Source organism: Brachypodium distachyon, chromosome 1 (genome assembly GCF_000005505.3).
Source record: "Brachypodium distachyon strain Bd21 chromosome 1, Brachypodium_distachyon_v3.0, whole genome shotgun sequence".
Taxonomy (NCBI): Eukaryota; Viridiplantae; Streptophyta; class Magnoliopsida; order Poales; family Poaceae; genus Brachypodium; species Brachypodium distachyon.
Genome location: NC_016131.3, coordinates 59,502,127 through 59,529,798, shown reverse-complemented (window position 1 = coordinate 59,529,798; position 27,672 = coordinate 59,502,127). Strand labels below are relative to the sequence as shown.

Genomic DNA, 27,672 nt, shown 5'->3' with positions numbered 1-27,672 from the left:
CTCCTAACTGTATGTCGGGAGTCTAGTACTAATTTCTCTTTGGGTGCGGAAGAACAACCACGAGTCTGGTAGTACCGTCTCATTTGGTGCGGAGCAAAAACCACGAAACATGTTAGAGATGCATTCAGAAAAAAGAAAAGAAAAAGAGATGGCATTTGCTACTTGATCTTCAATGATTTGTTCTACATCTATTTCAACGGTTGTAACCAAGCAGTGAGCAGACGACAAAAGCCCCAAAACAGACATGTGTTGCCTCCGTTTTATGTTCTAGTTTTGTTCAAACTTCAAAGTCGATTTTCGAAAAATTTAACTAAATTTATACAAAAGTTTACCAACATCTACAAATTTAAATAGTTGTTCTAGTTTTGTCCAATGCTAGACGCTTATCTAGCAGCTTAACGTGAGGAAATTAATTGTCAGAAAAATAAAAAATCAGCTGAGAGCCCTACCGTCCAGCTAGGCGCTGGCCCCAGCCGCTTAACTAGCACCTGCTTTTCTCCGTCTTTCACGCTGCTAAGCCAAGAAATCATGTAGCTCGCGGCGATTCATTTGGCGGCGACACCATGAGGCTGGGATTTGAGCCAGCAACTGCAAATTGGCCGGGATCACAATCCTGGCATCCCCATGTAAGTGCCTCACTGGACATGGCCTCATAGTACATGACATATATTTTGTAGCATACTTATTTGATATTGTAGATATTAGTACATTTTTCTATAGACTTGGTCAACCTACGACAAAGATAGAACATCTTAGAAAAAGGAGCGGAGAGAATATTTAACAATTTCCCAATCATGTGTCCTAATAAGATATTAAAAAAAATAACTATCTTCGAAAATAAGGAACAGATACGATGACTGAACAATACTTATATGTTGTGAACCATGGACTGAAAAAATTGTTTCCCCCTTTTTATCATTATAAAGCCAAACAGAAAAACTGGCATTCATCACGAGTATCTATTGCATTACAGCATAGCTCTTAATCAGTTGTGTTTCTTCGCAATGTGGAATCACTACACTTCTCATGAGGCAAGTGCCACCAATACCTTCAATAGTTTGGAGGAGCCCAACCGAGATGGCCGAGTTGGTTTTGCTGAAATGCACCAACCTGAGCTCCAGGAAATGCTCCAGCCTGAGCTCCAGGAGCCATGGCTGCCATATCAATGCCCATATTTCCAGCAGGCTGATGTACCATGGATTGTGGATTCTGCACCATGGTCATCGATGTAGGCTGCAATGGATGTGGCAAGCCCGGGAACTGCAAGTGAGCAGGATGTGGAGCTGGGTTGAAAGGGGCATGACCATTGTGTGCTGGCAAGTATGCTGTGTGGGGTGACATTGGTCGTCCCATCATATTGTAGAATGGTGTTGTTGGCATGCTAGGAATGTCCCTATGAGCCTGAATCCATAAATCCGTTGTTTCAGCCTGTCAAACAGCACACCTATCATTCATGTTTGCAGTACAAGGGGCATCAAAATCATAACCTGAAAGCATTGTCAGCATCCCCCAAATAATTATAGTTACCTGTTGATTGGGTGTGTACATATTGTTGTTGTCCTTGTATTTACTCATACTGGCATCCTCAACAGCACCTGTGCTGCCAATTATACAGTTACTAACAGGGTAGCCACTCTGATTTGCATAGCTACCGTATCCAGCAGGGCTGCCAGGGAACACTTGCTTGTACTGATGAGGAGTTCCAAACTTCATGCTGCCAATTTCATGAGAGGCTCCATTTGGCATTACCAAGTAGTTGCTGGCATGTGGCAACTGAGGAAATGAAGGATTGCTTGAATAGTTTGGGACAGCCACTGGAGGCACGTAATATGGAGAGAAAACATGCCGATACGGCAAAAAGCTTGGATACTGTGGTACTTGAACCTGTTGGTACATCTGGGGAACTGGTTGTTGAGATGCTGAAGATACAGATAACTGATTGACATTTGAAGGATGTAAGCCCATGATCTGTCAATAGAGTTTCACATCATTTGCCATAGACTGGTTACTAAAACATTGGGTTGGGCCACAGATAAGCACTAACAAGAAAGTCATCATAATTTTAGGACTAAAGTGGAAAACAAATAAGAAACAATACAAGAAATTCTAATTAATTCAAGTGTAACCTATGTTCCCATAAGACATGGAGGTGTCGGATATAATCGAAGCATTTAAGTCAGATTCTCTAAGGCAAAGAACTCAACAGCAATTCAGGCCTAAACATTTGTAAACATGCCGTTTAGTTAGGTAGCATTTGTAAACAAAATCCAGAGCAAGATATACAGAACACACAAAAAGAAAAAAGCTAGATGATAGCACATTGGTATTACCTCCGACGGATATGATCTAGTTTGGACTGTTTCGCCATCAATAGATTTAGTGATAAATGGCATCTCGTACTTAGAATCCGGTTCGTATGCCTGGTACATCAGGTAATGCCAGAATGAAATGACAGTCTAAACATCAAAGTTCTATTAGGATAATAGGAACTACAAAGGTAACTGTTCTTCATATTCTTAGTCACCTTAAAGTTCTGAACAGCATAATTGTCCTGATATTGGGGTTGAGGCACAGAATGTGCAATCTTGTTTGAAATCATCTCATTTGTCCTGTACTCGCCAATAACACCAGGACTCGGGCCAATGTCAACAATCGATGACTGCTGGTGTTCAGAAAATGAAAGAACATCTGACTGTGGAAGTGTGGCACAAGAACCAACATGATCCGTTTGGTCACCAGGACGCACTTCATCACTTGATCTGACAGAATTTAATGGTGTCAATCTGCAAACAAGAAACAAGGTCAACATAATTTTCCTATACAAGGATTATCTCACAATAGAAAGCAGAAACTCTTAAAGGCAGTCATTACATAAAATTTGGAGCTGCTATAATTCCTGCTTAAGGAAAATGCAGGATCCAAAACACTAGCAGATAAAATAGAATCACCTTGTAGAAGAATGAACATCCAACCCTTCTTTACTCGTGGCAATAGGTGATGATGTAGAAGCATTCGACTTGGCTTCAGATTCAAAAGTGCCAAAGATAAGATGTGTTCTTTCATTGTCAGGTACCTTGAGGTGTTCAGGCATGATGACACGTTCATCTTTAGACACATTAGCTTGTGAAAGCTTCTTAGACAAACAAGCCATGCCCACCTGATGAACATCAGCAGATGATGTAGCACTGGAAGGTGCAACATTAGCTGCACAATTAACAGAAGTGGGGCGGACTGATTTTGGCTTCCACTCCAAATGTGGGTTACCTGCGTAGAAATAAGCACTACTTCTCATTTACCATATGTTAACCCAAAAGTATATGAGTATATCGCTATCCAAGATGGAAATTAGACCTCAAGAAAATGACCATGGATTGAAACACTTCATGTATGAATGTTTGCAAGGTTCAAAGTAAGACATTAGTAAACGGGTTTCCTGTTATAAAAGTTGGTCAAAAGCTCAAACAATCAGTAAGCTATAACTCTTGCTCTCTTCAGTGTGAAACCAGCAGCATTTAGTTTCTAAGAAATTAACCACAATGACATAGAAGAAACTGCACACTGATAAGGTGCAAGACTACTTTACTTGGTGAATATTTTTCTAGTTAGTTCATTCAGCAAAGGATCCTATTACATGCTGCTACTTTTATATACTCAACTTTGAATACCGGGATCCTTAAGGAGAAAGAAGTATGTATATATGTGTAACAAAAAGATGGGCACGTAAACCAATCTATCTCAACATACATCAAGGTCCCAAGGAAATGCTAACCTTTTGAATGACCAACATGGATGCTTGGCTTCGAATAGACTTGACTTGGCAGAAATGGCCTACTGCTCAATGAAACAGATGAACTGGAATGGGAGGTTTTTGATGGGACAACAGATAATCTAGATTGATGTTCACTTGAAGCATTATCCTTCATCACCATTGTCACTGTGGCTAAGCTGTTTGAAGTAGATATGTTTGTTGCTGCAATATCAGAAGGCCGTTGCCTAGCACCAACTACTCCAACTTCACGCTTTATGGCACCAAATGTTCCAACTGGTCTAGATCCAGGAGGAGGTACATGGATTGGATCTGATGAAGAACAGCAAAGTTCTTGAGTAAAATTATTTGTCACTGATGGTGCAGCTAGTTCTTTGTTTTGTTTGCCCTTTTCCTGAAGTGCATGTGAACCAACCAAAGGTGTTCTCATCCTTTCAGATTGTTCCAGGCGTTGATCGCTAGATAGCTTGACTTCTTTACCATGGGCTTGAGCAGCAACTTTGTGTCCATTGTCAGCTTGAGTTGTTCCATGTCCATCAGACAACTTTTCAGTTGAGCTTCAGAGAAACAGGTCAAGGGCATATATGAGCACATGAGATACTGGTAAAGATGATGCAGCAAACTTCAGTTCATATAGAAGCAAGTAGAATATCAAAACTGTAAACGTAAAGCAGAGAACGCAATATTGCTATTAAATATTCACTAATGTAAAACATGGAATGACCTGTGGTCTAAGAGGTGGAAACAAAAATTGTTCTTCACACCCAATGGGGTTCAACCTTAGGATTGGCACGACGTGTATTGATTCAATGTACACATGTGGGAGGTGCCCGCGCTAAGTGGGGGCAGGTGGAGCCTCTTATGTTTTTCTAGCATGTGTACGGAACATGCAGGCATGTGTGCATGTGGTGGTGTGCAATGGTTGTGTACGTCTACTTTGTATCGCCACGAAGAAAATCATGTAAAGCAACACCAATGATGAATAACAATGCTGGACGTGCTCCTAGTAGCACAAGGGAATAGAAGACATGGCATGTACTCACTTCCACACACAAATAGAAGGAATCACGGAGCAGTAATCTATCAAACACAAGCCAATCAATTGCATAAGTTCATTACTGCTAGTCGCTCATGCAAGCTCTCATGATCAGATCATCTTTGATGAAATTTTCTGTTTAACAGCCACTATTTGTTCCAAAGAATAACAAAAAATGTGGGGTAGCCAAATACTGGCACTACCATACTCTACCTTTTGTCTCCAATATTCGTAACTGTATGTTCACTGCTAGAGTCTCCGTTGTGAAATGATCCTGGTACAGTATCACCATCTGCCTTCTGTTTAATTCGGTTGTCTTTCACAACACGAAACTCCTGAGTAACTCCTACAAATAACAGATGCTAAAAATTAGTTTAAAAATGCCTTACTCCAAAAATAATAGGATCCACAAAGAACTGGATGTTGGATGATAAGAATTTCCTAGTTTACAACCCTAACCACAGAACACAGGCAATAAATGGCTAAACTAAGTCTGAAAAATAAAATACATAAACGTAGTTGTTCATAAAGCATAAGTTGCTGCCGCAAAATATGGAACCAATAAAGAATGTCAATTAGGATATGTTAGTGGCACTTAGGCAAACCAAAGAAAAAAAATGCATACTATGTTATAGTTCTGTTTCCAATATCCATGATTCCATCTTTCACAATGCTTCATCAATAAAAATAGTGAAACAATTTTTATCTAACGTGTAAAATGTGTCTGAGATGCCTAAGAGGAGCACAGGCAAAAACAAAAATATATTTAGTTTCCACCATCATTAGGCTGGTAGTTTGAATATCACATCTTAGGTTCAGCTTTGACCTTGCGCAGAGGTGTTCTACATGTAATAATACAAGAACACATGTGTTTAATCCAACATGCCAACTTGTGCAAGACATGCAAATGCTTAAGGAAATAAGTCTCACAAGTCACAACAATCAGCACAGATATTGAGTAGACCAAAGCAGATTTGCCAATATGTTGGGTCTCACAACTAAGGGTTTCCCAAGATGGTACTCCCTCCGTCCCATATTAAGTGCCGAAATATTACATGTATCTAGACATATTTTAGTATATAGATACGTTCATATTTAGACAAATTTGAGTCAATTAATATTGGGACGGAGGGAGTACTATTCATGAAACCAGCAGATTGTCAGAATAGATCAAACAATCAATAGCAAAACTGGTAGCAGATCATCTTGGATCGATGCAAGTTTGCAACACATAAGGCAAGTGTAAGGAAAAACAGATGAGGTAATCTTCTAATAGGATCCACTTTCTCATGTAATGCCATCTCAAACAAGTATCGTGGAATAAATGTTCACTCATTGTTATTAAACTAAACACTTCATGCCATTCCAAACCACTTTTTACATGAAATTTTACCAGAGAATGAACTTCGAGAATAACCTCCTCTACTGATGTTTCGATTGAAAACTCTTCCAGGTTTTGTCCATTCTGATTGCCTTTCCTTATGTGCCCTAATATCATTGGACCGTTGGTAGCTTGTGTTCTGCATTTCCAGAAAAACTCATGAGACAAAACATGATAACCATACAAAGCATTACAGCTCATACTATTGATGCTTCGCCAGCAAAAATAAATAGGACAACAGAAGATATCATTTTTACGTAATTTTCTAAAAGGAAAAGAGAAGATATTTATTAGCAAGAGTTGACATCAGTTAAATTTTAGGCATAGATATTAAAATTCTTGGATGGAACTTTAACTGGTAAGAGTGATAGTATCTAGTAGAATCTGCATATAGTTAGAACAAAGATCCTGTAATTCCAAATTAGATCTGGAAACAGAACAATTGAGGAAAATAGCAGGATCACTGCCTGTTTTATTAGAAGAGGTGAAACATAATTACAGCAGGTCTGAAGAAACCTCATGGGTATTAGCACTAGCAGTGTGCTGATTAATTTGTAATATAGTTAGAATGTGGTCGAACGTGCGATTGTACACGCGGAAGGAGGGTCGCGCGAACAGTCGCCAGCTGTAGGATCTTGGAGTGCATATCTAAGGCCCAATGAGACGGTCCAACAGCTGGCGGACACTCGAGCGTGCCATATCCTTTTTCTTGGTTAAAAATAAGAAAACGGAAACTGGCTACCAAAGAAAGTCCAGTGTGTCTAATAAAAAAGGAAAGCACAATAGCATTTGTGTTCCATCTGGTAATAAAATATAACAACACAAGTTCGGAACTGTACCTCTTTGTAATTTTCTTGTCTATTTCTGACATCACAGGAAGAACCTGGACATATCATGAAACATTAATTAGTACGTTTATCATTCTAGCCAACCAGGCAGCTTTTAATTTCCCTTTCAGATCAAAAAAATAACATGGCAAATTAGCCACCCAAGTCCTCATTGAGAAACAAAAACCCATGATGCCAAAACCAGAAGAGGTCAATGGTGCACCAATGCAATCATCAACAAACAGAGTCAATGTGTGATCCTAGCAGACAAATTACGCATACACAACCCATTTTGCCACTTCGGCTGCAAAACCCCAGTGCAATCCTTTAAAGCTTAAACTCTAGCAGCAAACAAGAACAGATGAACTGCCAATGCCAATGTCTGGTCTGCAATGTTGGTGGAGAAGATATTTGTGATTTGCTGTTTGGCTGCCCTACAACGCGTGAGACCTGGCGACCCCAGGTTTTGCTGCCAGAAATTCAGACGACTTGCTTAGTGGACAGTGCACATTCGGCGGTGCTTGAATTCCTCCTCCTTTGGTCTCAGCATTACACTCCTGTCCTGGGAATTGGTCTTTTACCTGAAACATTTGCTATTGGAGCCTGGTATCTGTGGTGGGAAGGCGACAAATCGTGAATGGTAAACCTGTACAGGAACCAGAGCAATCGGCTATGAGCATTAGAGTTCTGTCTTCAAGTTTGTCAGTGCTCAGCAGTCAGCACCCAAAAGCCTCGATCGAACGACACAGCTGGGTCTGTCCTCCTTCTGGTCTTGTAAAACTGAATGTTGACGCTTTCTTCGACTGGGGTTCTCCTTCTGGCTCTATGGGTGCTGTTATCCGTGACGACAAAGGTCACTTCATTGCTGCCGCTGGTCAGCACATTGCCCTGATGCGCATGTGGCAGAAGCCATGGCTCTGCGTCTCGGATTGGAACTTGCTCTGACGGTTGGCTGCCACAGAGTCGATGTGAGTGCCGACAACATGGAGCTGATCCGCAAGATGAGAGATAGGGTTCCTTCATCAACCTTTGCTGTGGCTGTGTATGATGATTGGTTCGTCCTTTCCATGGAGTTTGCTCGTCTCGAGTTTGATCACTGTCCACATGAAAGCCAACCAGGTTGCGCATAAGATTGCTCCCCTTCCTTTTATTGTTGCACAATCCTTGTTTCTGATGTAACCCTACTGATAGCTAGCTAATAAAGTGTTTCTGGGTTTCAATAAAAAAAAGGAACAGACAAAACTGCCAATGCATCTTAAAGCCCTCTCACAACGATGGGGAGCCAGAGAACACATAAAATCAAAGATTTCATCTAGATAACCACCTCAATTTTCGTTTACCGTGAGAATTAGTACGATTATTTCGGCCCTAATAATGTTTTAGCCGCTGTCTATCGTCGCAAAAGAAAAGCAGAAAACACAAGGTTGCCAAGAGTCATTAACTGACAAGATAATTATCACTTCTACCACACCAATTCTACACCGACGGCGAGGCATACTTATAGCGGATATGAACACAACACCCCGACCACCATCCCATCGGCCGCCGCTAGAAACCCTAACAACCAAAGGCCAGGATAACTGCAGGAAAGAAGAAAGTTTTTCCGCACGAATCGGGGAGAGTGGAAGGTGGATACCGCGGGGCAAGGGGCGACCGGCGTCAGTAGCGGTGGCGGTGGCGCCGTCCATGCGGCGGCTTGCGGCGGAGCACGGTGGAAGCGCGAAAGAGAAACCCTACACCGCTAGGCTAGGCAAGGAGGGGAGAGAGAGCCGGGGATTCGATGGTTGCGTGGGGTTTTGCTCCTGACTTTTGTTATTTTTTTGTTCCTTTTCCGCTTTGTGATCATAGGTTGTCATGGAAAGAACGGAAAACGTAAATTTAACTGAACCCCGGCAATTTTGTAGAACCATGTGATTCCAGATTTAACCACTTATGTAAAATAAAATATAGTTAAGTCCTCGTAACCTTTCCGAACTATCATAAACCGGCTACTTCACCCCCTCAATTATAAAACCGGACATTTAATCCCCTCAACTATCAAAAACTGGGCAAATCACCCCCTCGGACTGAATCGAGCCGAATTCGCAGACGGTTTTGCTAACGTGGCATAGGGCGGTAAAAGAATAGACAAGCGATACCACGGTGGACTCGGCCTCAACGGAGGGGGTATTTTGCGCTTTAGCCCCTGGAAGAAGCAAAGTGCTTCGTCTTCTCCCCCACCTCGTCCAGGCTCCCCGTAGACGGTAGCGACTCGACGGCGAATGGATGATCGCCGCCATGAATCGGCCATCAAAGCGCGGCAAAAGGAATTGCTCAAACTTCACCCCCTCAACTATAGGTTTAAGCCACGAGTCAAATCGCTGTCAGATTTCATTTCTAAGGGGACTTTAAGCTTCATATAATCAATGTATGTGGGAATGCTTGGAGAAGAAGCTGACAAGAGTTAGAAATAGAATGAAAGGGGACGGGAAGAAGAAGAAGAAGGCAGCCCAAAGTTGAGGGGGTTTCCCGCCCCTCTGCAACTAATGCGCGCCCGGGTGAGACAGCGTGGCATGTCCACTGTGCCACGTTGACAAAACCACTCGTGAAACCGGCTTGATTTGGTCCGAGGGGTTGATTTGCCTGGGGTTGTAATAGTTGAGGGGATAAAATGCCTGGTTTTATAGTTGAGAGGGTGAAGTATGCCGGTTTCTAATAGTTGAGGGAAATAATATTTTAAGCTCAAAGCAAATGATGTCCCGGATAGTGTACGACAGTGAATTCTTGACGATAGCACAAAGACATTTCAGACTCTCACGATAGAGGTAAATACTCTACTACTGTGTTTGGTGGCTGTATTAATCTTGTCTCAAGGTGCTCGAGCGATACTTATATGTGTGTACTGGTGACTTGTGTTAAAAGATTAGTGCAAAGTTTAAGCAAGTCGAAAACGTAGAGGCTTCACCCGACTTATATAGTACAGTCAGGTTAAGTAGGTGGTTATAAGAAAAGATCTTCTCTGAAAAATGGTACTCCCTCCGGTCGAAATTATTTGTCATTGATTTAATACAACTTTATACTAAATCTGGACAAGTAATAAGGGTCAAAGGGAATACTTTCTTTGGCTCTCTTTTTTAGAACAACCGTCTGGCTTTATTGATTCATAGAAGAAATTACAATAGATCAAAACAAGTGAAACGAACATAAGCAACGAAAATCCACTATAGAACTAAAAGCTCGATCATGGTCTTTCAAAATCAACATGTCTAGGTTTCTCCATGTAACCGGTAACGAAATTGCAGAACACCATGATTGTACAAGCTGGACTAACTTTATAAGTTTTGAAAAGCCGCTTGAGTCGCCCACCTCAAATAGTGGGAACTTAAGATCGTTGAACACACCATGGTCGGGGACACACCCCTTACAAGGCAAGCTGTGAAACTGGTTCTCCGTTGATGAATTGATAAGGAAAAAGACCAAAAACACCACAAGACGAATCGTGAGAACCACTGATTCCATGAAGTAGAACGCAACACCTACACCAGGACGAGTATGGAGCCAGGACATGAATCTTCTAGACGACGTCATCTCCACCGTCAAGATGTCACCGCGAAGAACACACAAACATAACCAGAAAATTGCAAAACTGATGCCAGTGTTGATCCGTGGTTCCTCCCGTCTCTCGACGCCGAAACGGCTGTCAGAGACGAGGGGAACTGCCAGAGATCATAATTTCCTTCAACAACGACGGCTAGGTCTTCCCTTAGCAGCCAGGGTTTCACTTTCTTTGGCTCCTATTTCAAGTTGTTGTCTTTTCAGAAACGACTCCTCGTGCCCTTCTGAAGTAGGAGTATTCATTTGTCCTTTGTTTGGGGGGCCGAGTTAGGCCGGTCTGTCCCTGCCCGAGTCCTAAGGCCACCCCAGCGGGACGACCCATTTTGTCCGTTTGGACAAAACAGACACCCAAATCTGTTTTTTTGTCCAGACGCGATCAATTTCTGACCCAAATTTGCTCCGGGTTTGTGTCGTGACGGACGGTTGTTTTTGTAGTGGCTCGTCCGCACCTCCCACATTTTTTCTCCCCCGGCCCGCATGTCCATGAGTAATAAAGCGGACCAAATGAATGGTCTCGTTGGGGCAGTGACAGACCCAAAAGTGTATTGAGGAATCCGTTTGGGCCAAACAGACCCAAAAATGGGTCTCCCTGACCTAAGACATGGTCGTGAAAGTGCGTCTGGGCCAGATTCGCAACCCAGCGTTTTCGAAGGCCGTGCTCACTGCTCAGCAGCTCAGGCAAGTTGCGAGCGTCAGCCCAACCCTTTTTGTTTTGCGCAAAGAGCGTCAGCCCAACCCAAGGCGTGGCCAACCTGATCTCCTCCTTGTCAGTCGTCTCTAGACTCTCTACCAGGCTCAGACACCTCCGCTCTACACTGCAATGGCGCCCATGTACATCTCCACGCCCCTCGCCGTCCGCACCTCTCCCTCCCACCTATTCTCGCACAGGTAATCCCCTGCCCCCCAACCCCCGCCCCCGTGCCCCCTACCTCCACACCCCTCTCTCGCTTCTCCAATCATGGACTACTCGTGTTCATCTCATCCTTTGTCTGGTCTCCACTGTTTAGGCGGAGAGGCAGCAGTTCATGCCTGGGCTTCCGAGGTGAGCTTTTCTCTGTGCTTGTCTGGCACCGCAGATTTATAAATTTTCTCTGTTTTATTAGTCGGGTGGGACAAAGGGGTATTAGGTTGTGTAGGTGAGGATTGTCCGTTTGGATAGTTTGATTTAATGCGGGTTCAACAACATGTCGTAGATTGTAGTCTAATTATTAGAACATCGTGTGATGTTTTAAACCGAGCTTGAGTGTGGGCAGAACTCTGGGAGTCAGGGCGCTAAACTGATGTGATTTACGGTTATTTTACTTCTTATACGCCGCAGTGCATTTCATAAAGAGATTGAGTATAAGATTGTGCACTGCAGCTGTATACACAGTGTGATGGTTTAGTCTTTGCCTTTGAGTAGGTATGCCGATAACTTCCGATCCGCTCTGGTTATTCAGGATGGGGTCTCGATTGTCAGGTCTCTCATAGAGAATGGACAACTGGAATACTGTGATTACCTGAGTCTGTAGCACTAGAATGCTGTAGTTGTTGATGCCGTTTGTACAATATTGCTTTGGTCTAAAATCTATAATGCATCAGAAAGGGTGGACCGGTGGTGCATGTTACTTCAATTTTGTCTGATTTTGAAGTTGGTTCATGGCCCTGTTGCATACTGTCGAACTAAACTGTTTTAGATTGTATCGCTGCTAGGTATGTTGGCACAAATTAACATGGTTTAAAGAGGAAACCTGTCTTTAGCGTGATGACTGATGACAGATTATGGATGTTCTGGACTCCTTTGGGGCTAGGTTTGCAGCCGTGGCAACAAAACCGTATACGTAGGCAAGGAACTGACTTGGGTTCGGTTAGCTTGCTGAAGCTGAGTTGAGTTCAGCTGATGCTGATCTGTGTTCGGGTAATTTGATGAAGCCTGTTCCAGACTGGATTAATCCTTGGACTAGCCGGGTTTATCCTTTCCTATTCATAGGAAGTCGTATTAGGAAAGGTTTCTTTCGAGTTTATCCCTGCTCTTATAAGGGTTCTCACTCCACATAAGAAATAGGCTTTCTAAAATTGTGTTCAAGCAAGAAGAGTTCCAAAGCCCACAATTTGTGAAACTCAAATCCCAATTTGCTTGTTCAAGCAATAAGGATGATTCTTCATCCATTCTTTATACCTTGTGCTCTAACTCTAGCTCCTGAGATCATCTCCTTCCATCCCTATCGCAATTCTGTAACTGAAGCCATAAGAATGGAGAATAGTTTATTTACATTATTTTGGACTACTTTGTGCTCATTTCATTTTTTTCTTCATAGTCCATTCTTGCAAATATGTTGAATTGATTTCTTACTCTAATTGTACGCATAGGACTGCAATTTGTAACACCTGGTGTTTCTGCTCGGTTGGATGGGAGGATACACTGTCATTCTTACCTGAGGTGACACATGTGAACCTACCGTGGTTGATTTCTCCTAAATTAGGCAATTAGATGTTGTCTATTTTAATCTAGTTTGTGTATTAGAAGCTTGGTTATTTACTTTTCCAGTTGGCAGTTTGAGTACTGAGATTCACCCATAACATTGTACATTATTATCTGTAGGCAAAATGCAATTGTGGCATCAGAGAACGAAAATCCACCTTTAATGCCTGCTATCATGACTCCTGGTGGCCCTCTTGATCTGGCAACTGTACTGTTGGGAAACCGCATAATCTTCATTGGTCAATATATTAACTCACAAGTGGCACAGCGTGTCATATCACAGCTTGTCACACTTTCTGCTATTGATGAAGAGGGTGATATTCTGGTTAGTGCACATTTTTCTGTTATTGGAGATTCAAAATTTGTCTTCAATGAAGTATCTTCCTTAGTGTGTGTAGCACGTGCCTCGATTGTTGCTCATATATGTTCTACCTGCTCTTGTATAAATCTAATTATTTTTCTAATCTGTCAGATCTATCTTAACTGCCCTGGCGGAAGTCTCTATTCCATTTTAGCAATTTATGATTGCATGTCCTGGGTGCGTCATCTATATTCATTTCATTTTCCTTCCTACTCCCTCCGATCCATAAAAAGTGTCGCCCATTTAGTATAAAATTTGTACTAACTTAGTACAAAATGGGTGACACTTTTTATGGATCGGAGGGAGTAATATTGTTGCTACATTCTTCATAACCTTAGTTTCCCATCATATATTTTGGCTCTTGTTCATACATCACAAGAATTCTTCATATGATTTAAGATTTATGTTTTTGGCACTAGAATGAAATGCACATATAGCACAAAACTTTTTTTGGTTTGTATGTTCTATAGTTTAAACATGCTCCTTAGCTAGCGAGCTTATATGTAAACTGCAGTGCACTTACGGTATTAACATAAAATCATAAGTAATGCAAAAGCTACTCTTATATCCATGGTATTGATTGCAAGAGTTGTATTCTAATATTCATACATAGAACTGCCAAGCGGGCTTGGTGCGGTCCTGCTGGCCACATGCCTCATTTCCCAAATCTGGTATAGCGTTAAAACTGGCTTTTGGGTTGTTATGACCAAAGATACCTATGTGATTGTACATACATCACACAGGGAGCTTCACGACTATTTTTTTCATTTACTTTATTTAGCCTTTTTTAAGGAAGACATTGAGATTCTGCATTGCTGTTTCTTAGGCCCTTAGGTTTGTAATTTCTTGTGCATTGTTATTGCATTTGCATGTATAATGGAAATGATAATGTCGTAAAACAATGTATTGTGAATTGAGCCTGAAAACAGGAAAAAACTATGTATTATTTATTGTAAACAGGGACTCGAACTGTGCTTGGTTCATGCCTACTTGTCAGACATTCCTATTTCCTACGATATAATGAAATGCTACCATTCGCTTTCCATTGGTTAAATGTAAAATCATATTATCCTGCCAGGAGAGCTCCTATAACTGAGTTTACATGCCCAATAATATTGGAAAACACTTGTATTGTCTTACAATTTTTTTAAAGAAAGAAAAACTCTTGACTAGCAGTCTCAAGGCTCAACCTTAAATGCTGATAAAAATAACATTTTGTTTTACATGAATCACTCATATGCATTTTTTATGAAGATTATTTTTTAGTTCTTTTGAATGAATTTTAGTTATGCATGTAAATTAGCTGTGGTTCTTTCCTGCATAGTCATATTTTCCATTTGCCATTTAGCAAAGACATACATCTGTGACTGTAATAACATACTGATAAGTAGACCCCGAGTTCTTTCTGTTAACATGAGCAGATAGCACCCAAAGTTGGGACAGTGTGCTTTGGTGTTGTTGCTAGTCAAGCAGCGATTATTCTCGCTGGTGGTGAGAAGGGAATGCGCTATGCGATGCCAAATGCTAGAGTAATGATTCATCAACCTCAAGGTGGATCAGAGGTATGATTGTGGGTTTGTTACATGAATCAAGTAGCATGATGATTCTTAATATTGCATGACCAATTTGGCAATTGCCACCCTTTAGGGTTTTTCTTTTCTAACAATGGGCCACATGCAGGGTAACACGGAGGAGGTGAGGCGACAGGTTGGGGAAACCATTTATGCTCGAGATGTAAGTGTTTATGCAACCGTCAACAAGTCTATATCATCTTCACCATGCTTTTTGCTTGATGTTGAAGGAAGTAGTCTATTTTGTGTCTCTAAGCTGTGATTAAAGATCCTGAATCTTGTACTTGCAGAAAGTTGACAAAATGTTTGCTGCTTTCACGGGGCAACCCTTGGATATGGTGCAACAGTGGACAGAGAGGGATCGCTTCATGTCTTCCTCAGAAGTAACCTTTCCTTTCCTTTCTTCTTATCTCCTCTTGTATGTGTAGCACAAGAAAGTCCCTCAAAAAAAAAGAGAAGCAACCTGTTGTCCTAAACTGGAGTATATACTTATGTTTCGCTCTCGGTTTACCTATAGGCCATGGACTTTGGACTAGTGGACGCATTGCTGGAAACGAGATGCTAAGAACGTGAAGGGCATTTTGTTAATCATAGGCTGATGCAAGGATTGCAAATTGGAGCTCAAGTTAATTAGACAACTTGGACGTTTAAACATCCAGTTTCCGAGGGATGGCAAGAAGTTGGGATCATCAAAGCTTCCTTCGATCACAATGTAACTGTGTTCAGTATGAATTGCCCCTGTGTTTAGTAGTACTACTAGCATATAGATGTAGACGAGGCTTGTGGGTATCACAGTTCCAGTTAGATTGTGCAGAACCAAGGCGCACGTTTTTTCTCCACTAGTCAAATGTCCATGTGTTGCCACGGAAAAAGTAAAATGAAATGATACATGCGAAGATACATATATCTTGGTGAAGTATCCAGTAAAAATCTCTATTCCGTGCAAACTCGCAAACTTTACAAGTAGGCCATCGGATCAAACATGTGTGGTCAGGATTAGAGGTGGGATTTAGATCAACCACTTAAACACGTTTTGCATGAAACTCCTTGCACTTATTCCCTCGTAGCAAACAAACAGAGAAAATGGTTCGTCTCCTGTGGTAATGGATCGATGCAATCCCAAAAGCAAAAACAAATCGACTCGACCCAATCGGCCGCTCTCGTCCCGCAAAAGTAGATCCTGCCTTCCGCCGACCCTGTCCACGAGGGCTTGACCTTTGCCGCTGTTCGTGGTCGGACCTTTGCCGCCGGCCGTGGTGCCGCATCCTCCATCGTGGTGGGCTGTGCAGCCGGCCAGCTCCGCCCCCTCCAGAGCAGGTGGCTAGCGGCACCACCCGATGCTACCAGCGCATGAGCCAGCTCCGCCGCTGCCAGCGCCTGGGCTCGCCCCCCGCCGCCAAGTTGCTGCCTCCAATGCGTGTGGCCACGCCGCCGCTGCAGCACATGGAACCAGCACCTAGTCGCGATCGCATCGGTGGTTTCCGATTCGATTCAGTCGCCAGCGGCCTCCAGTTTATCAATGCTTGGGTGGGGAAGACGAACAAAGGGATTCTCGCTTTCTCAGCGGGAACGAGAGAATGACGGATAAGAACAGGGGGTTTCATGCAAAACGTGTTTAAGCGGTTGATCTGAATCCCACCTCTAATCCTGACCACACATGTTTGATCCAATGGCCTACAAGTAAAGTTTACAAGTTTGTACCAAATAGTGGTTTTCACTGGATACTTCGCCATATATCTGTCCATTTCATTTTGAATATATGTGTATCAAGCTTCTTTTCTTGACCTTGATGCAAAAGCGCCCAATTTTTCCTCTCACTGCTCCTTTTTTATGACCACCACCTCCAAAAATGGCTCTGAAATTTGGTGTCTCGGTATGAAACTATAGTGTTGGAAACACCGTGCAAGCGTACAATCTCAGGAAAAAAAAGATCATCACCCAACATCATCACTTTTGTGACAAGAAATAAAATGAGTCAATTTGCAAAATCTATCCACGACTATAAATATGTTGTCCCTCTACTATTTTGTTCGTGGCTCGTGGCAGGCCAAGAACAAAGTCCATGTATATGTCTTCCCAATGTATAGTAGGAACGAAAGGGACATATATAAACCATGAGAATTAAGTTGATGAGGACATACCTAGCTCTTTATCATCTTTGCCTAATGATGATCTAGCTGTTCCAGATAAACCTAATGACCTACGCATTGGACCAATTACACGAGCACGTGCCAAGTTATTAGAAATATAGGTGAACTCACTTCTAATTGCACCTAATGTTTATATTGATGATAATTTTATACGGCCCAAGTCTTTGCATCTTTGTGTGATCAGGTTTGAGGTTAAGGCAAGCATGGCGCGTGGAGGAGAGGAGGTCGAGCGTGGGGATCATCAAGTGCTGACATCCAACATCAAGATATGCGCGAGGGAGGAGAGGGAGGCAGTCGCATCACAAATGAAGATGGAGGATACAAGTTAAAAGAACAAACTTGTGTGCAAGGGCAACCAACAACAAGAATAATATGCCGAGTTGCACCACAAGTTGAGTCCGAGTACCGCTTGTGATCGGTGGTCTACTGCGCAAGTGTGTGGTGTTGCGAATTTCAATTGGGTTGCAAGCTCGTTGCATCGGCGACAGATGAACAGCCGAGGGATTTGTAAAATCATACAAGTTATCCACGTTGCTCTCTGAGAAGATCGGGCCGTCCCTTAGCTTTTGTTACACGTGGTGCAACGAGCAATGGACCTTTCAACATCCCTTCGCATCTTCATTAAAAAAGAATGTTCAGCAAACACATCTTTTGGCTTCTTTACGCCAAAGTGGCACATCAAACCTTCATCATGCGCTTCCTGCAACAACAAAAGATGAACAAAGCCAGCTGAAATGCATAGTTTGTAAGTGCGGAACACAAAGCCATGATTAATGATTAACTTGTCTCATGTTTTCCCATCTTCACTGCAATACTTCTTAAAAGATGTGTCATGCACATTTTGCTCTTTGATGGTCTCCAGACCAAAAAAATTGAAGTGAAGCTGAGAAAGCCTAGTGTAATGATGCGATGACAAATCATCAACTATGACATCGTTTTTACCCTTCTTGTATTTGATCACACAGGGGATGACTCAATATACTTAACCCGTTACGAATATTCTGTAAAGATCCATGATTAGAATGTATGAAAAACACTTTCGGGCCATAAGTAATTGTGCCATGTTTCGAGAGTTAACTTGACATAGTATGATTCTTGTCATGAGTGAAATATTTTAAGGCATGCCCCCTCCCAATTTCTCATTGAAGTATGCAATAGGTTTGCTTTGTTGTAATAATACACCTATCAATTCAATACCACTAGCATCACATTCAAACTTAAAAGTTTTGTCCATCTTCTCTGATCTGGTTTGATCTGAACTGAACCAAACATAATACACAAACATTGAACCGTTCATACTCACGTAATTATGCCAGAGATTAGAATCCTGATGGAGACAAAGTAGTGTTCCGGATTCTTATCACCTATCAGTGACAGAACAGAAGCCACTGCACTGACCGCTTTGTCATGCTCGCAACTTAAACACATCAAAAGCAATCCATAGAATGAACAATCGGTCTCCTTCTCAAGCTCATTAAGTTACAAAATGGTAAAACTATCACGACTGAATGTAAGTAGTAGTAGTAGTACCGCACACAATCAAAGTGATGAAATAAAACCAAAGATCTCTAAATCCAGTATGTGATTTAAAAAATTGGCGACAAAGTTTCGGTACTGGAGTAATGGAAACCAAACTAATATGTGCCAACTTACAAATTGTGGCATGTTTTATTTTTCATTTGCTGCATGTGTCATTGTTATGCAGATTCTACACACACACACACAACAAAATCAAGGACAAGAAAAAGCTTTATGTGCCTTACAATATTCTTCCACTCGATCCTCGAAATACTAACCAAGCTTTTGTCTTGAAAGTATATTGACTGGTTGCAGATGCCACCTTAATGCTCGCGTGCTATTCGCCTGGTCATTCTGTTAGCGAGTAATTTTTTCTCATCGTGTTCCTCTTAATTTTGTAGATTCAAGCTGCTGTTTAAGCTCTCCGAAATACTTTGCTTTCCATGGCCCAAGAAGAATGAAAAGAAGCCTGCCAAGAAGAATAATGATTTTCTCGGTTGGGTTCAGGCTATGTTTGGGTTTTAATTAATTGTGCAAGAGATGGTCACTGATTTTCTCTCTTTGTGCTATGTTTAGGTTTCAGATAACTGTGCACGAGATGATCACTTATTTTCTCTGTTTGCTCTATGTTTGGGTTTCAAATAATTGTGCAAGAGATGGTCACTCATTTTCTTCGTTTGCGCTACATTTATCCATTTATGACATTATATATTTATATGTACTCTACCCTCGAAATGTTCATTATCAAAGGGAACATCTGATATATACTTGCAAATGTACACATAAGCAAGATACCTAAAGCCCAACCAACAATATAAGGTTGTTATTTTCCATACTTAACTCACTTTTTGAGAAACTCGAGGTGTTTGTTTCTATGTCACTTAACTTGATGATGAATTCTTATGATTTTTGTTGTTCTTTCTTTATTTGTTGTTCCGTTGCAACACACGGACACTCTGCTAGTAATCATCAATTCTTAGTGTTTCTAGGTTTTGAGTCTGCGGAAGAGGGAGGCGACAACAGCCGCGTTCTCCGCGGTGGATTGTGGTGGCATCGTCCGCACTACTACAGAATGAACCATAGACTACCCTCCATCAGTGGCAGGTATTGCTAATTGCTGATAACCAACAGGTCTAGGAGGTTATTGTAGTACGTTTCGATAATAATTTTTTTCTAATCAATTTACCTTTTGAAATAGACGGTACAGCACAAAACAAACGTCGATGATTGATGAAGGCAAAATACATCGAGTCACATTATAACTTTAGAGGAACTAAAGATAGCATGATCGAGCTTTATATACATCTCATTCCAACGTACGCTATTTTTGCTTTTGTCTCCATCTCTGTCTAGACCTTGACCAGTTGCATGCTCTCCAGTTGCATCTTTGTCCTCATCTTAGCGATGAAATCTTCGAATCTCTTGTTCATCTCGTCCATGTCCTCAGCCTCTGTTTCCTGCGGCGCCATCTCCTCCACCTTCCCTCTGCTTCCCTCATCTTCATCGACCAGTTCAAAGTGCAAAGAAGAGATGTCATCAGACGCCACCCCAATCTCATTCTCATTGCCATCAGCGTGATCAAAGTTGAAGCAGCATTGAAAGCTCGGTTTCTCCACCTCTAGGAGATCGATCTCTTGGACCACGGTATCTTGGCTCGGTAGCAATGGGATCCTGCGCCGCAATCGCGTCGTCGTCGTCTTGGACCTGCGTCGATGTTCGCGCTTGTCTTGGGCACAGGTCGAGCTCTTGGCATCCATCCTGCTCTTGGGCTGAGGCTCGGAGCAGTTGGCTGTGGTGCGGTGTCGAGCCGGAGCAGTGAGGAGCCCGGCGTCGTTGAGGATGAGGAGGAGGATGGCGTGGCAGAGGAGGATCATGTTCCTCCGGTTGACGAGCTTGACTAGGCGGAGGTCGAAGGTGGAGGAGAGCAAGCGGTCGATGACGAGGGTGGCGTCGAGACGCGGCTGGTGGATGAGGAGCGTGCGTGCGAGCAAACTCACGGCGAGAAGGGAGAGCAGCACGGCGATCTTAGCGTCCATCCCCGCCATGGCTGTCATGGTGAGGACTGATGGTCGATCGATCACCCAGTTATAAATAACACAGGACCCGGACAGAGACATGTCCACCGGCCACGGGACGAAGACTTGGACTTGGGAGTGACGCGTTGTCCGATGCAGCGATGCTAGCCTTCAGATCGTTCATCCAGCGGCTGCACGCACAACTGGTGAGTGGGTACCATACGTCCAGTCGGACACGAGTCGGTCTATTCGTGCCTGTTCGGATAGGACCCACTGGAGACTTTTACACCAGAGCTGACACCGAGACCGAGACCGGGGGAAAAGGAAAGCAAGTGATGGGTGACTGAAATTGTAGTACTAGGACGTATGAGGCACGCTGCCTAGTCAATCAACGGCCACATGCGAGTGAATTTCCCGCTAGTTCGGTCGGATCAAGTCACCGTAAGTACGACGTTACAGTTTTCATACTTTTCAGACATCGTGCCTCTTCAATTCCCACTTTCCTGAGACCTGACAAACACAACCTGTCCTCACTATTGCATTAAAGATATTTCAACAAATACAATTTCTAAAAGGCAAAACAAGGTAACAATCCAGATGTTCCCTCGAAAAATCAAGTTTCGCAAATTTTGGACAAAGAGAAGACGGAAACAAATTTAGGGGAGACCATTATGTACCAAGCCTCTGCTTAGAGCATCTCCAGGAGGTTTTCTAAAAACCATCACGTTTGGGGCAACCTTTTAGAAAAACCACTTTTTTTTAATTTTTTAATAAAGTACCACTGCATTTGAGCACATAGGTACTCCCGAGCACTGATTAGTTAGTTGATGATGTTTTGATGCAAAATCTGACAAGGGGGTCCACATGTCAGTGTCAGCTTGGCGCCACGGTGGACAAGCGTCTGAACCGGTCTCCCTCTCTCTCCATCGTATACGACCACGCTGGCTGCAATTCCTCCTCTTTGTCCGCAGTCGCGCTGCATGCCGCGTGAGCTCTCATCTATGCCGGACTGCCCGGTCCATGACCATGGCCCCGCCCCATGCCGGCCAGGAGCTCTCCTTCCTCGAGCTACCAATCACCTGGGAAGAGCTTCTCCACACCGGCTAGCTCCTGGATGGAGGGCCGCAACTACTCCGTCGGGCGTCCCTTTTTCGTCCTCGCTCACCGCCGCGTACACCTGTCGCTGGACATCGACTTCCTGCGGTACGAAGCGCTTGGCATGCAGAACATGATCCTCGCTGCCTCCCTCGTGCGCTGCGACTACGACGTCGACGCCACGGCTGTCGACCACATGTCCGTCTCAGTGCTGCTGCTTGCTGCTCATTTCATCGAATAGCTTGTGTGCATGTGTGAATCCACCGTGAAAATCATTGAGCGAGCTGGGCTCTGCACTAACAACAGATGGTGAGCTCTGTTCCTGCGCCAAGAAGCTGAGAACCTCAGGAAGCAAATTCTCCTTCTATGTCCACATGTGCTCGTGGGCTCCCTCCGCGTCCGTGACATCGACTCCCGCATCGTAGTAGTCCTCTCCTCCAGCCACACCGATGTAGTCCACTCGTCCTTGCCACCTCCGACGACCTCTTTGTGGCTGACGCCGTCGACGCTGGCGCCGCGGACTCGCCGCTGCTCGACCTTCTCACGGCGGCGGACAGCTCGTCCCGGACACGCGGAGCAGGATCATCTTCCCCACCTCTGGCCAGAGGCACCGCCGTGCCGTCTCCCCCCGTCCTCGCCCTTGTCTGCGCCTGCAGGTCCGCAGCGGAGCTCCTCCGCAACCCCCGCTCGGACTCGCCGGAGAACGCCACACGGTCACATGTTGCAGGGCGGGGCTCTAGCTCTACCTCCAGACTCTGTTAGGTACTGCGGCGGGATGGTGGTGTGGGGATGGAGCAGGAGCCGACCCGCGCCACGAGCTCGGGTTGACGCCATCGCCGTCGTGGAGCTCAAAGCGGTCGCAATTGACCGCGATGACTGCTGCCGCTAGGAGTTGCGCCGACAGAGGACCAGTAGCGGATTCACATGTGGGACGGCGTCGCAGACGAGGCTGCCGCCAGGAGTTGCGCAGACAGAAGGACCAACAGCGATGGATTGTCTTCGTGAGGGAAAGAGACAGGTGCCAGGATGGACCCAAGAGTGCGCCAAGCTGGCACTGACATGTGGGCCCTCTTGTCAGGTTTCGCATCAAAACATCATCATCTACCTAGTCAGTGCTCGAGAGTACCTATGTGTTCAAAAGCGGTGGTAATTTGTAATTTTTAAAAAAAAATGATTTTTCCATATATGTGTTTTAAATGTGATGGTTTTGCGTAATTTCCTCTCTAAAATAACTACCTCTGTTCTCTAAAAACCTCCAAAATCTGCTCCAACAGTTTCTTATTTCATTCCCACTCCCTAAAATTTTAGAAAAATTCCCTAAATTCTCTCTTCTCTTCCCCAAATGCAGAGTACGGACATCTCATTCCCTAAAATGAAATATGCTCACACGGGAAATTAACCATCGGTTTCACATTGCTTCCGCTCGGCACGAGCCGCCAACCCCAACCCGTCGCCGCTGCTTTCCGCCCACCGCCGGTCGCCGCTGGCCACCCGAACCTCCTCGCGCCCTCCCCGGCCCCATGCGCCCCTCCTTGACTTGATTCCTGGCCGGAATCGAGACCGCTGCTGTCGGCCGCCATGGCCTCGACCGCGACCACCATGGCCACGCCCATCGCGCTGCCATCGTCCATGGCCTCCCTCGTGGCCGTCGCGCCGCCGGAGGAGCTGCAGCACCACGACGCGGGAGCAGCAGCGGCAATGCTGGAGAAGGGGAGCGGCCGCGATTGGGGCAGGCGGAGGAGGGGTGGGGCACGAATGGGTGCGGGGTGGAGCAGGGAAGCGGCGGCGGCTGCTGGGGGACGGCGGTCGTCCAAGAGCAGGGGCGGCGGTGGTCGGATTCGGCCTGATCTGGGAGCAGGAGCTAGCGAGATTTGGAGGAAGCACAGAGGAGGAAGAAGAAGAAGGGTATGTGTCACTGACGGGTGGGTCCGATTTGTCACTGTGATATGTGAAAGGAAATAGGGAATGGAGTATAGGGAACCTGTCGCAGAAGATGAAATTTTTTTCTCAATCTCTTCTCTCTCCTATTCCTAGGACCAGTTTTAGGGAACCAAATATAGGGAACCTCTTGTAGACGCTGTTAGCAGGTCGGCCTACCGAGAAAAATTAAGCTGTTCTCAAGATGGTTACAAAGACAAGCCCATAACAGCTCTTTATTACTAGGAATTGGTAGGAATAATAATAGAAAACGAGCAAAGATTTATAAATTGAGCAATAATTGTATGAATATAGTTGATGAACACCTGATTTCTGAAACACCATTTTACCTACCGAATTTACGTGCTTCTAGTTCATCTTAGACATACCATTTACCTGCCAAAATTCTGGTGCTTTGAGTTCATTTCAGACAAGCACAGACAGCTGTCCAATGGGACTCTCATCTTCGAGCAATTGGTTAGGATAGAACTTCATGCTACTGACTTGAAGTTCCGTTCCCTTGATTTTTCGAGCTGTCCAAATGATGAGGACATCTGTACGAGGCTCTTAATATAATGTCACCAACTCAAGTAGGACCAATCATGTGCTAAACAAATATAACACCAGCAGAATCTTTTCTTACTTGAGACACTCCTTCTAATATTTATTAGAATGTGATTCTACTTGACACATCAACATTGTGTATCCTTAGGTTTGAAGAAACAGATGAAGGAAAGGACTTGCCTCGGGACATGTCCGTGCAGCCACAAATCTGAAAATGGGGGACAAGCCTCAGAACATGTCCCCTGTGTGCAGCCACAAATTTGAAAAGTTGATTACATACCCCCAAGACATGTTCTACATTTGCAGCCCCATCTTGTGCTGCTCAAGTGATGCTAAATGGGCTTTTGTAACCTGTCAACCAATAGTATAAATAGATAGCAGCACCCATCTTTTAGGGTTAGACAAGAACTAAGAACTAGTTGAGCTTTTCTCCTTTTCTAGGGTTTTAAACTTCTGATCTATCCATAGAATTGTGAGATCCCTCCACCCTAGATCTTTCATTTCCTTGTGTTTTTAAGAATTGAATTAGCATCACTTCTAGTGGAGATTGAGACATCCATCAAGTGTTTTGTTGGATGAGTTTATTGTCAAAGGTATTGTTGGCATTTGGTTCATCGGGCACTCCAGAAACTTCCCATTCCAAAATTAATCGCAGTTAAGAAAGAAAAAAAATCATGGCAAAATGGTTGTGTCCCAATCATTAAGACATCTGCAGCATAGCAATAGCAAGCTGAAAGTAATACAACTATAGACACTTCCAAGTATTTAAGCTCAGATTTCAATAGGTCACAATCATACATCATAAAATTGTACAAAAGCTCGAAACTACTCCATCTGTTCCTAAATATTAGATGTTCTAGCTTCGTCCTAAGTCAAACTTTTTAAAATGTGATCAAGTTTATACAAAACTAGTGGATACCCCACGCGAGGTGCCGCGGGCCTTAAAGAGCAATCCATGAACTCATGATATGATTGATTTAAGAGAGAATGCAAATGTGTCTATATAAATTTTGTTAATTTAATGACCAATTTCTTCTGTGATTGAAAAAAAACATTTCGGCTGAAATACATGCTGGTGTTGCTCTGAGTTTCTTCTTCCATAAGAATAACTTGGAGATGTGGTGTCCCATTTTTCATATAATCAATGTTGCACAAATGGATGGTAACACGGTTGTTGGTTTGGGATGTGAGCATGAGAAGACATGCTTTTGAAAGTAAGACACATCGATGATGATTTAGTATCGATCCCTTATATTTTGAATTACATATGTATATTTCTTATGAGCTTCCCTTGCTGGAAAAATGAAAGTGGAGAGATGAAATGGTTTAGTAAATTGGGTGACATCCTTGAGGTAAAGAGTTATAATGAGAGTGCCTTGAGATGATTATATTTCTACGGCGCACAGAGACGTGGAGAATTTTCCTGGGGTTGTGGAGATGCTATGAGCTAGTTGAGTTGATGATGATGTGGAAAGTTTGCATGTTGAGCTCGCAAACATTAAATGAATCTATCTTAGTGGGAATTAACTTGATGATGTGGACACTCTACATGTTGAGTTTAGTGGGGATCGACTTGATGACGTGGACACATTATATTGCATGTGGATTTTAGTGGGGATCAACTTGATGATGTGTACAATTTTCATGTTGAGCTTGCAAACATTAAACAAATATTATTAGGGATCAAACTTTATAGAGATTATAGAGATGATGTGGAAGGTTTGCATGTTCATCTTCCAAGTATTAAATGAATCTTAGTGGGAATCAACTTGATGACATGGACACTGTACATGTTGAGTTTAGTGGGCATCGACTTGATGACGTGGACAAGTACTTGCATGTGGATTTTAGTGGAGATCAACTTGACGATGCAACACTCTAATTTTGACCTTGCAAACATTAAATGAATGTTAGTGGGGATCAATTTTATAGAGACTGTAGATTATAGATTACCAACATCTACAACTGTATATTAACTTATTAAATTTGACACAATATATATATTCATTATCTACTCATTGATATTGTAGATATTAATATGTTTTTTCCGTACATTTGTTCAAACTGTAAGCAAATGTACAGAAAAGTTTGAACAAATGTACATAAAAACATATTAATATCTACAATATGTTTTTCTGTACATTTGTTCAAACTTTAAATTCTTTAAAGTTTAATTTAAAGTTTGAACAAATGTACAGAAAACCATATTGTAGATAGTTTAAATCTAGGGGTCTATTCTAAATGCCAAATGGACTCCGATTAGGAAAACGTAAAGAAACTTTCTCATGCGAGAAGTTTTGAATGTAAAACTTGATATCTTTGTAAACGCTGATCCAACTTATAGTTTAAGGTCAATCTACCTGCTACACCATTGGGCATGGCACAACAAGTCAACTGCATTGCAGTTAAATACGATATTTCATATAAACAAAACTTCTAACGAGAAAATGAATACTCCATATTGCTACTACGTGTCATATTAGAAACTCTGCAATCACGTTTCGTAAATATAGAGTAAATTTCATAAAATCACACATTTTCTGGCTAACGTTTCACAGAAACAACATTGACGCTAATTTTCTTACAAAGCCACCACTCTTGAAGCATATTTTCTCAAAAAACCCAAATATGTTGATTTAATGCAATTGACAGCGAATCCGACATGTATGGCCCACCTGTCATATGGCTAATTGTTTTGGTAGTTTTTTTTGGAAGAGACCATATGGCTAACTAGGTGATACCCCGCGCATTCCTACGAAAATTTTATTTGCATATTTGCACATGATATTACGAACAAATGATAATAAAATGATCAAATGCAAAAGAAATATAAATATTGTAGAACCAAACGACTTTATCATCCAAAACACATTTGCAGCAAAATAATAGGAGCAATTTTGATGTACATGAACATTAACTATTTCGGGGAAATAAAAAAAAGTTACGGGAACATGAATATTTGCGATCTTAGAAAGATTGGCATACATATAAAAAAAAAGGGTACTTGGTGAGATTTTTGGTAGAAATTAAGATTTAGGTGCTTAAAATTCCATCAAAAGTTAATATTTTTATGTGGTTTCTCGACCGACAAGTCCTGTTAACTAAAGATAACCTCGCGAAACCGAATTGGGAGGGGAGCTTAACGTGTTGTTTTTGCGATTTTGATGAGAGTGTACAACATCTTTTTCTCTCTTGCCCTTCTGCTCGCTTTATTTGGCACATTATTTTTATTACCTTTAATTTGACTCCAGCGACTAAGATCACTAGTATGTTTGGGAATTGGCTTAAATGGCGCAGGCAAAAAGACTAAAGCTCATATTCGGATTGCAATTTTGGCTTTCTATTGGGATATATGAAACTACAAAAATGTTGTTGTTTGTAGTCGACCAAGAGTTCCACATTTTTTAAAGGTTCTC

At 42.8% G+C, this 27,672-nt stretch overlaps 4 protein-coding genes across 7 annotated transcripts; 2 read left to right on the top strand and 2 right to left on the bottom strand.

The window, feature by feature from the left end:
• Nucleotides 1-812: 812 nt before the first annotated feature.
• On the bottom strand, nt 813-8,818 carry LOC100821170. Of its 3 annotated transcripts, none has more exons than XM_010230208.3 (10): nt 8,647-8,816; nt 7,023-7,066; nt 6,196-6,322; nt 5,016-5,148; nt 3,770-4,323; nt 2,949-3,264; nt 2,525-2,783; nt 2,331-2,420; nt 1,528-1,968; nt 813-1,428 (listed from the first exon to the last, which is right to left on the bottom strand). In XM_010230208.3, the coding sequence occupies exons 1-10, from the start codon at nt 8,696-8,698 to the stop codon at nt 1,051-1,053; spliced, it is 2,394 nt and encodes a 797-aa protein (XP_010228510.1). In that variant the 5' UTR covers nt 8,699-8,816; the 3' UTR covers nt 813-1,050. The 3 variants fall into 3 exon arrangements, with proteins under 3 accessions (XP_010228510.1, XP_010228511.1, XP_024312950.1); XM_010230209.3 differs by having other exon boundaries at nt 920-1,428; nt 6,220-6,322; XM_024457182.1 differs by having other exon boundaries at nt 1,302-1,444; nt 8,647-8,818.
• A 2,517-nt stretch (nt 8,819-11,335) lies between these two features.
• On the top strand, nt 11,336-15,913 carry LOC100832682 (ATP-dependent Clp protease proteolytic subunit 6, chloroplastic). The gene is made up of 9 exons (XM_003557679.4): nt 11,336-11,492; nt 11,612-11,646; nt 12,954-13,023; nt 13,186-13,390; nt 13,538-13,603; nt 14,848-14,988; nt 15,107-15,160; nt 15,288-15,380; nt 15,515-15,913. The coding sequence occupies exons 1-9, from the start codon at nt 11,425-11,427 to the stop codon at nt 15,560-15,562; spliced, it is 780 nt and encodes a 259-aa protein (XP_003557727.1). The 5' UTR covers nt 11,336-11,424; the 3' UTR covers nt 15,563-15,913.
• Nucleotides 15,914-19,819: 3,906 nt separating this feature from the next.
• LOC104581762 lies at nt 19,820-20,735 on the bottom strand. Its single transcript, XM_010230207.3, has one exon. It carries the CDS (start codon nt 20,717-20,719, stop codon nt 20,015-20,017), a length of 705 nt encoding a protein of 234 aa, XP_010228509.2. The 5' UTR covers nt 20,720-20,735; the 3' UTR covers nt 19,820-20,014.
• Nucleotides 20,736-22,969: 2,234 nt separating this feature from the next.
• LOC106865744 (single-stranded DNA-binding protein) lies at nt 22,970-24,870 on the top strand. Of its 2 annotated transcripts, none has more exons than XM_014896459.2 (2): nt 22,970-23,697; nt 24,405-24,870. In XM_014896459.2, exons 1-2 carry the CDS (start codon nt 23,354-23,356, stop codon nt 24,466-24,468), a joined length of 408 nt encoding a protein of 135 aa, XP_014751945.1. In that variant the 5' UTR covers nt 22,970-23,353; the 3' UTR covers nt 24,469-24,870. The 2 variants fall into 2 exon arrangements, with proteins under 2 accessions (XP_014751945.1, XP_014751946.1); XM_014896460.2 differs by having other exon boundaries at nt 22,977-23,680.
• The last annotated feature ends 2,802 nt before the right edge of the window (nt 24,871-27,672 follow it).

Excerpts from the sequence above, each read along its gene's own strand:
- LOC100821170 (XM_010230208.3), bottom strand. The coding sequence starts at position 8,698 with ATGGACGGCGCCACCGCCACCGCTACTGACGCCGGTCGCCCCTTGCCC. Across the intron at positions 5,149-6,195 it reads TTCTCGAAGTTCATTCTCTG|GAGTTACTCAGGAGTTTCGT; the intron begins GTAAAATTTCAT and ends TGTTATTTGTAG. Across the intron at positions 1,429-1,527 it reads TGTACACACCCAATCAACAG|GCTGAAACAACGGATTTATG; the intron begins GTAACTATAATT and ends GCTGTTTGACAG.
- LOC100832682 (XM_003557679.4), top strand. The coding sequence starts at position 11,425 with ATGGCGCCCATGTACATCTCCACGCCCCTCGCCGTCCGCACCTCTCCC. Across the intron at positions 13,024-13,185 it reads CACTGTCATTCTTACCTGAG|GCAAAATGCAATTGTGGCAT; the intron begins GTGACACATGTG and ends TATTATCTGTAG. Across the intron at positions 15,161-15,287 it reads AAACCATTTATGCTCGAGAT|AAAGTTGACAAAATGTTTGC; the intron begins GTAAGTGTTTAT and ends TTGTACTTGCAG.
- LOC104581762 (XM_010230207.3), bottom strand. The coding sequence starts at position 20,719 with ATGACAGCCATGGCGGGGATGGACGCTAAGATCGCCGTGCTGCTCTCC.
- LOC106865744 (XM_014896459.2), top strand. The coding sequence starts at position 23,354 with ATGGCCTCGACCGCGACCACCATGGCCACGCCCATCGCGCTGCCATCG. Across the intron at positions 23,698-24,404 it reads AGGGTATGTGTCACTGACGG|GTTTGAAGAAACAGATGAAG; the intron begins GTGGGTCCGATT and ends GTGTATCCTTAG.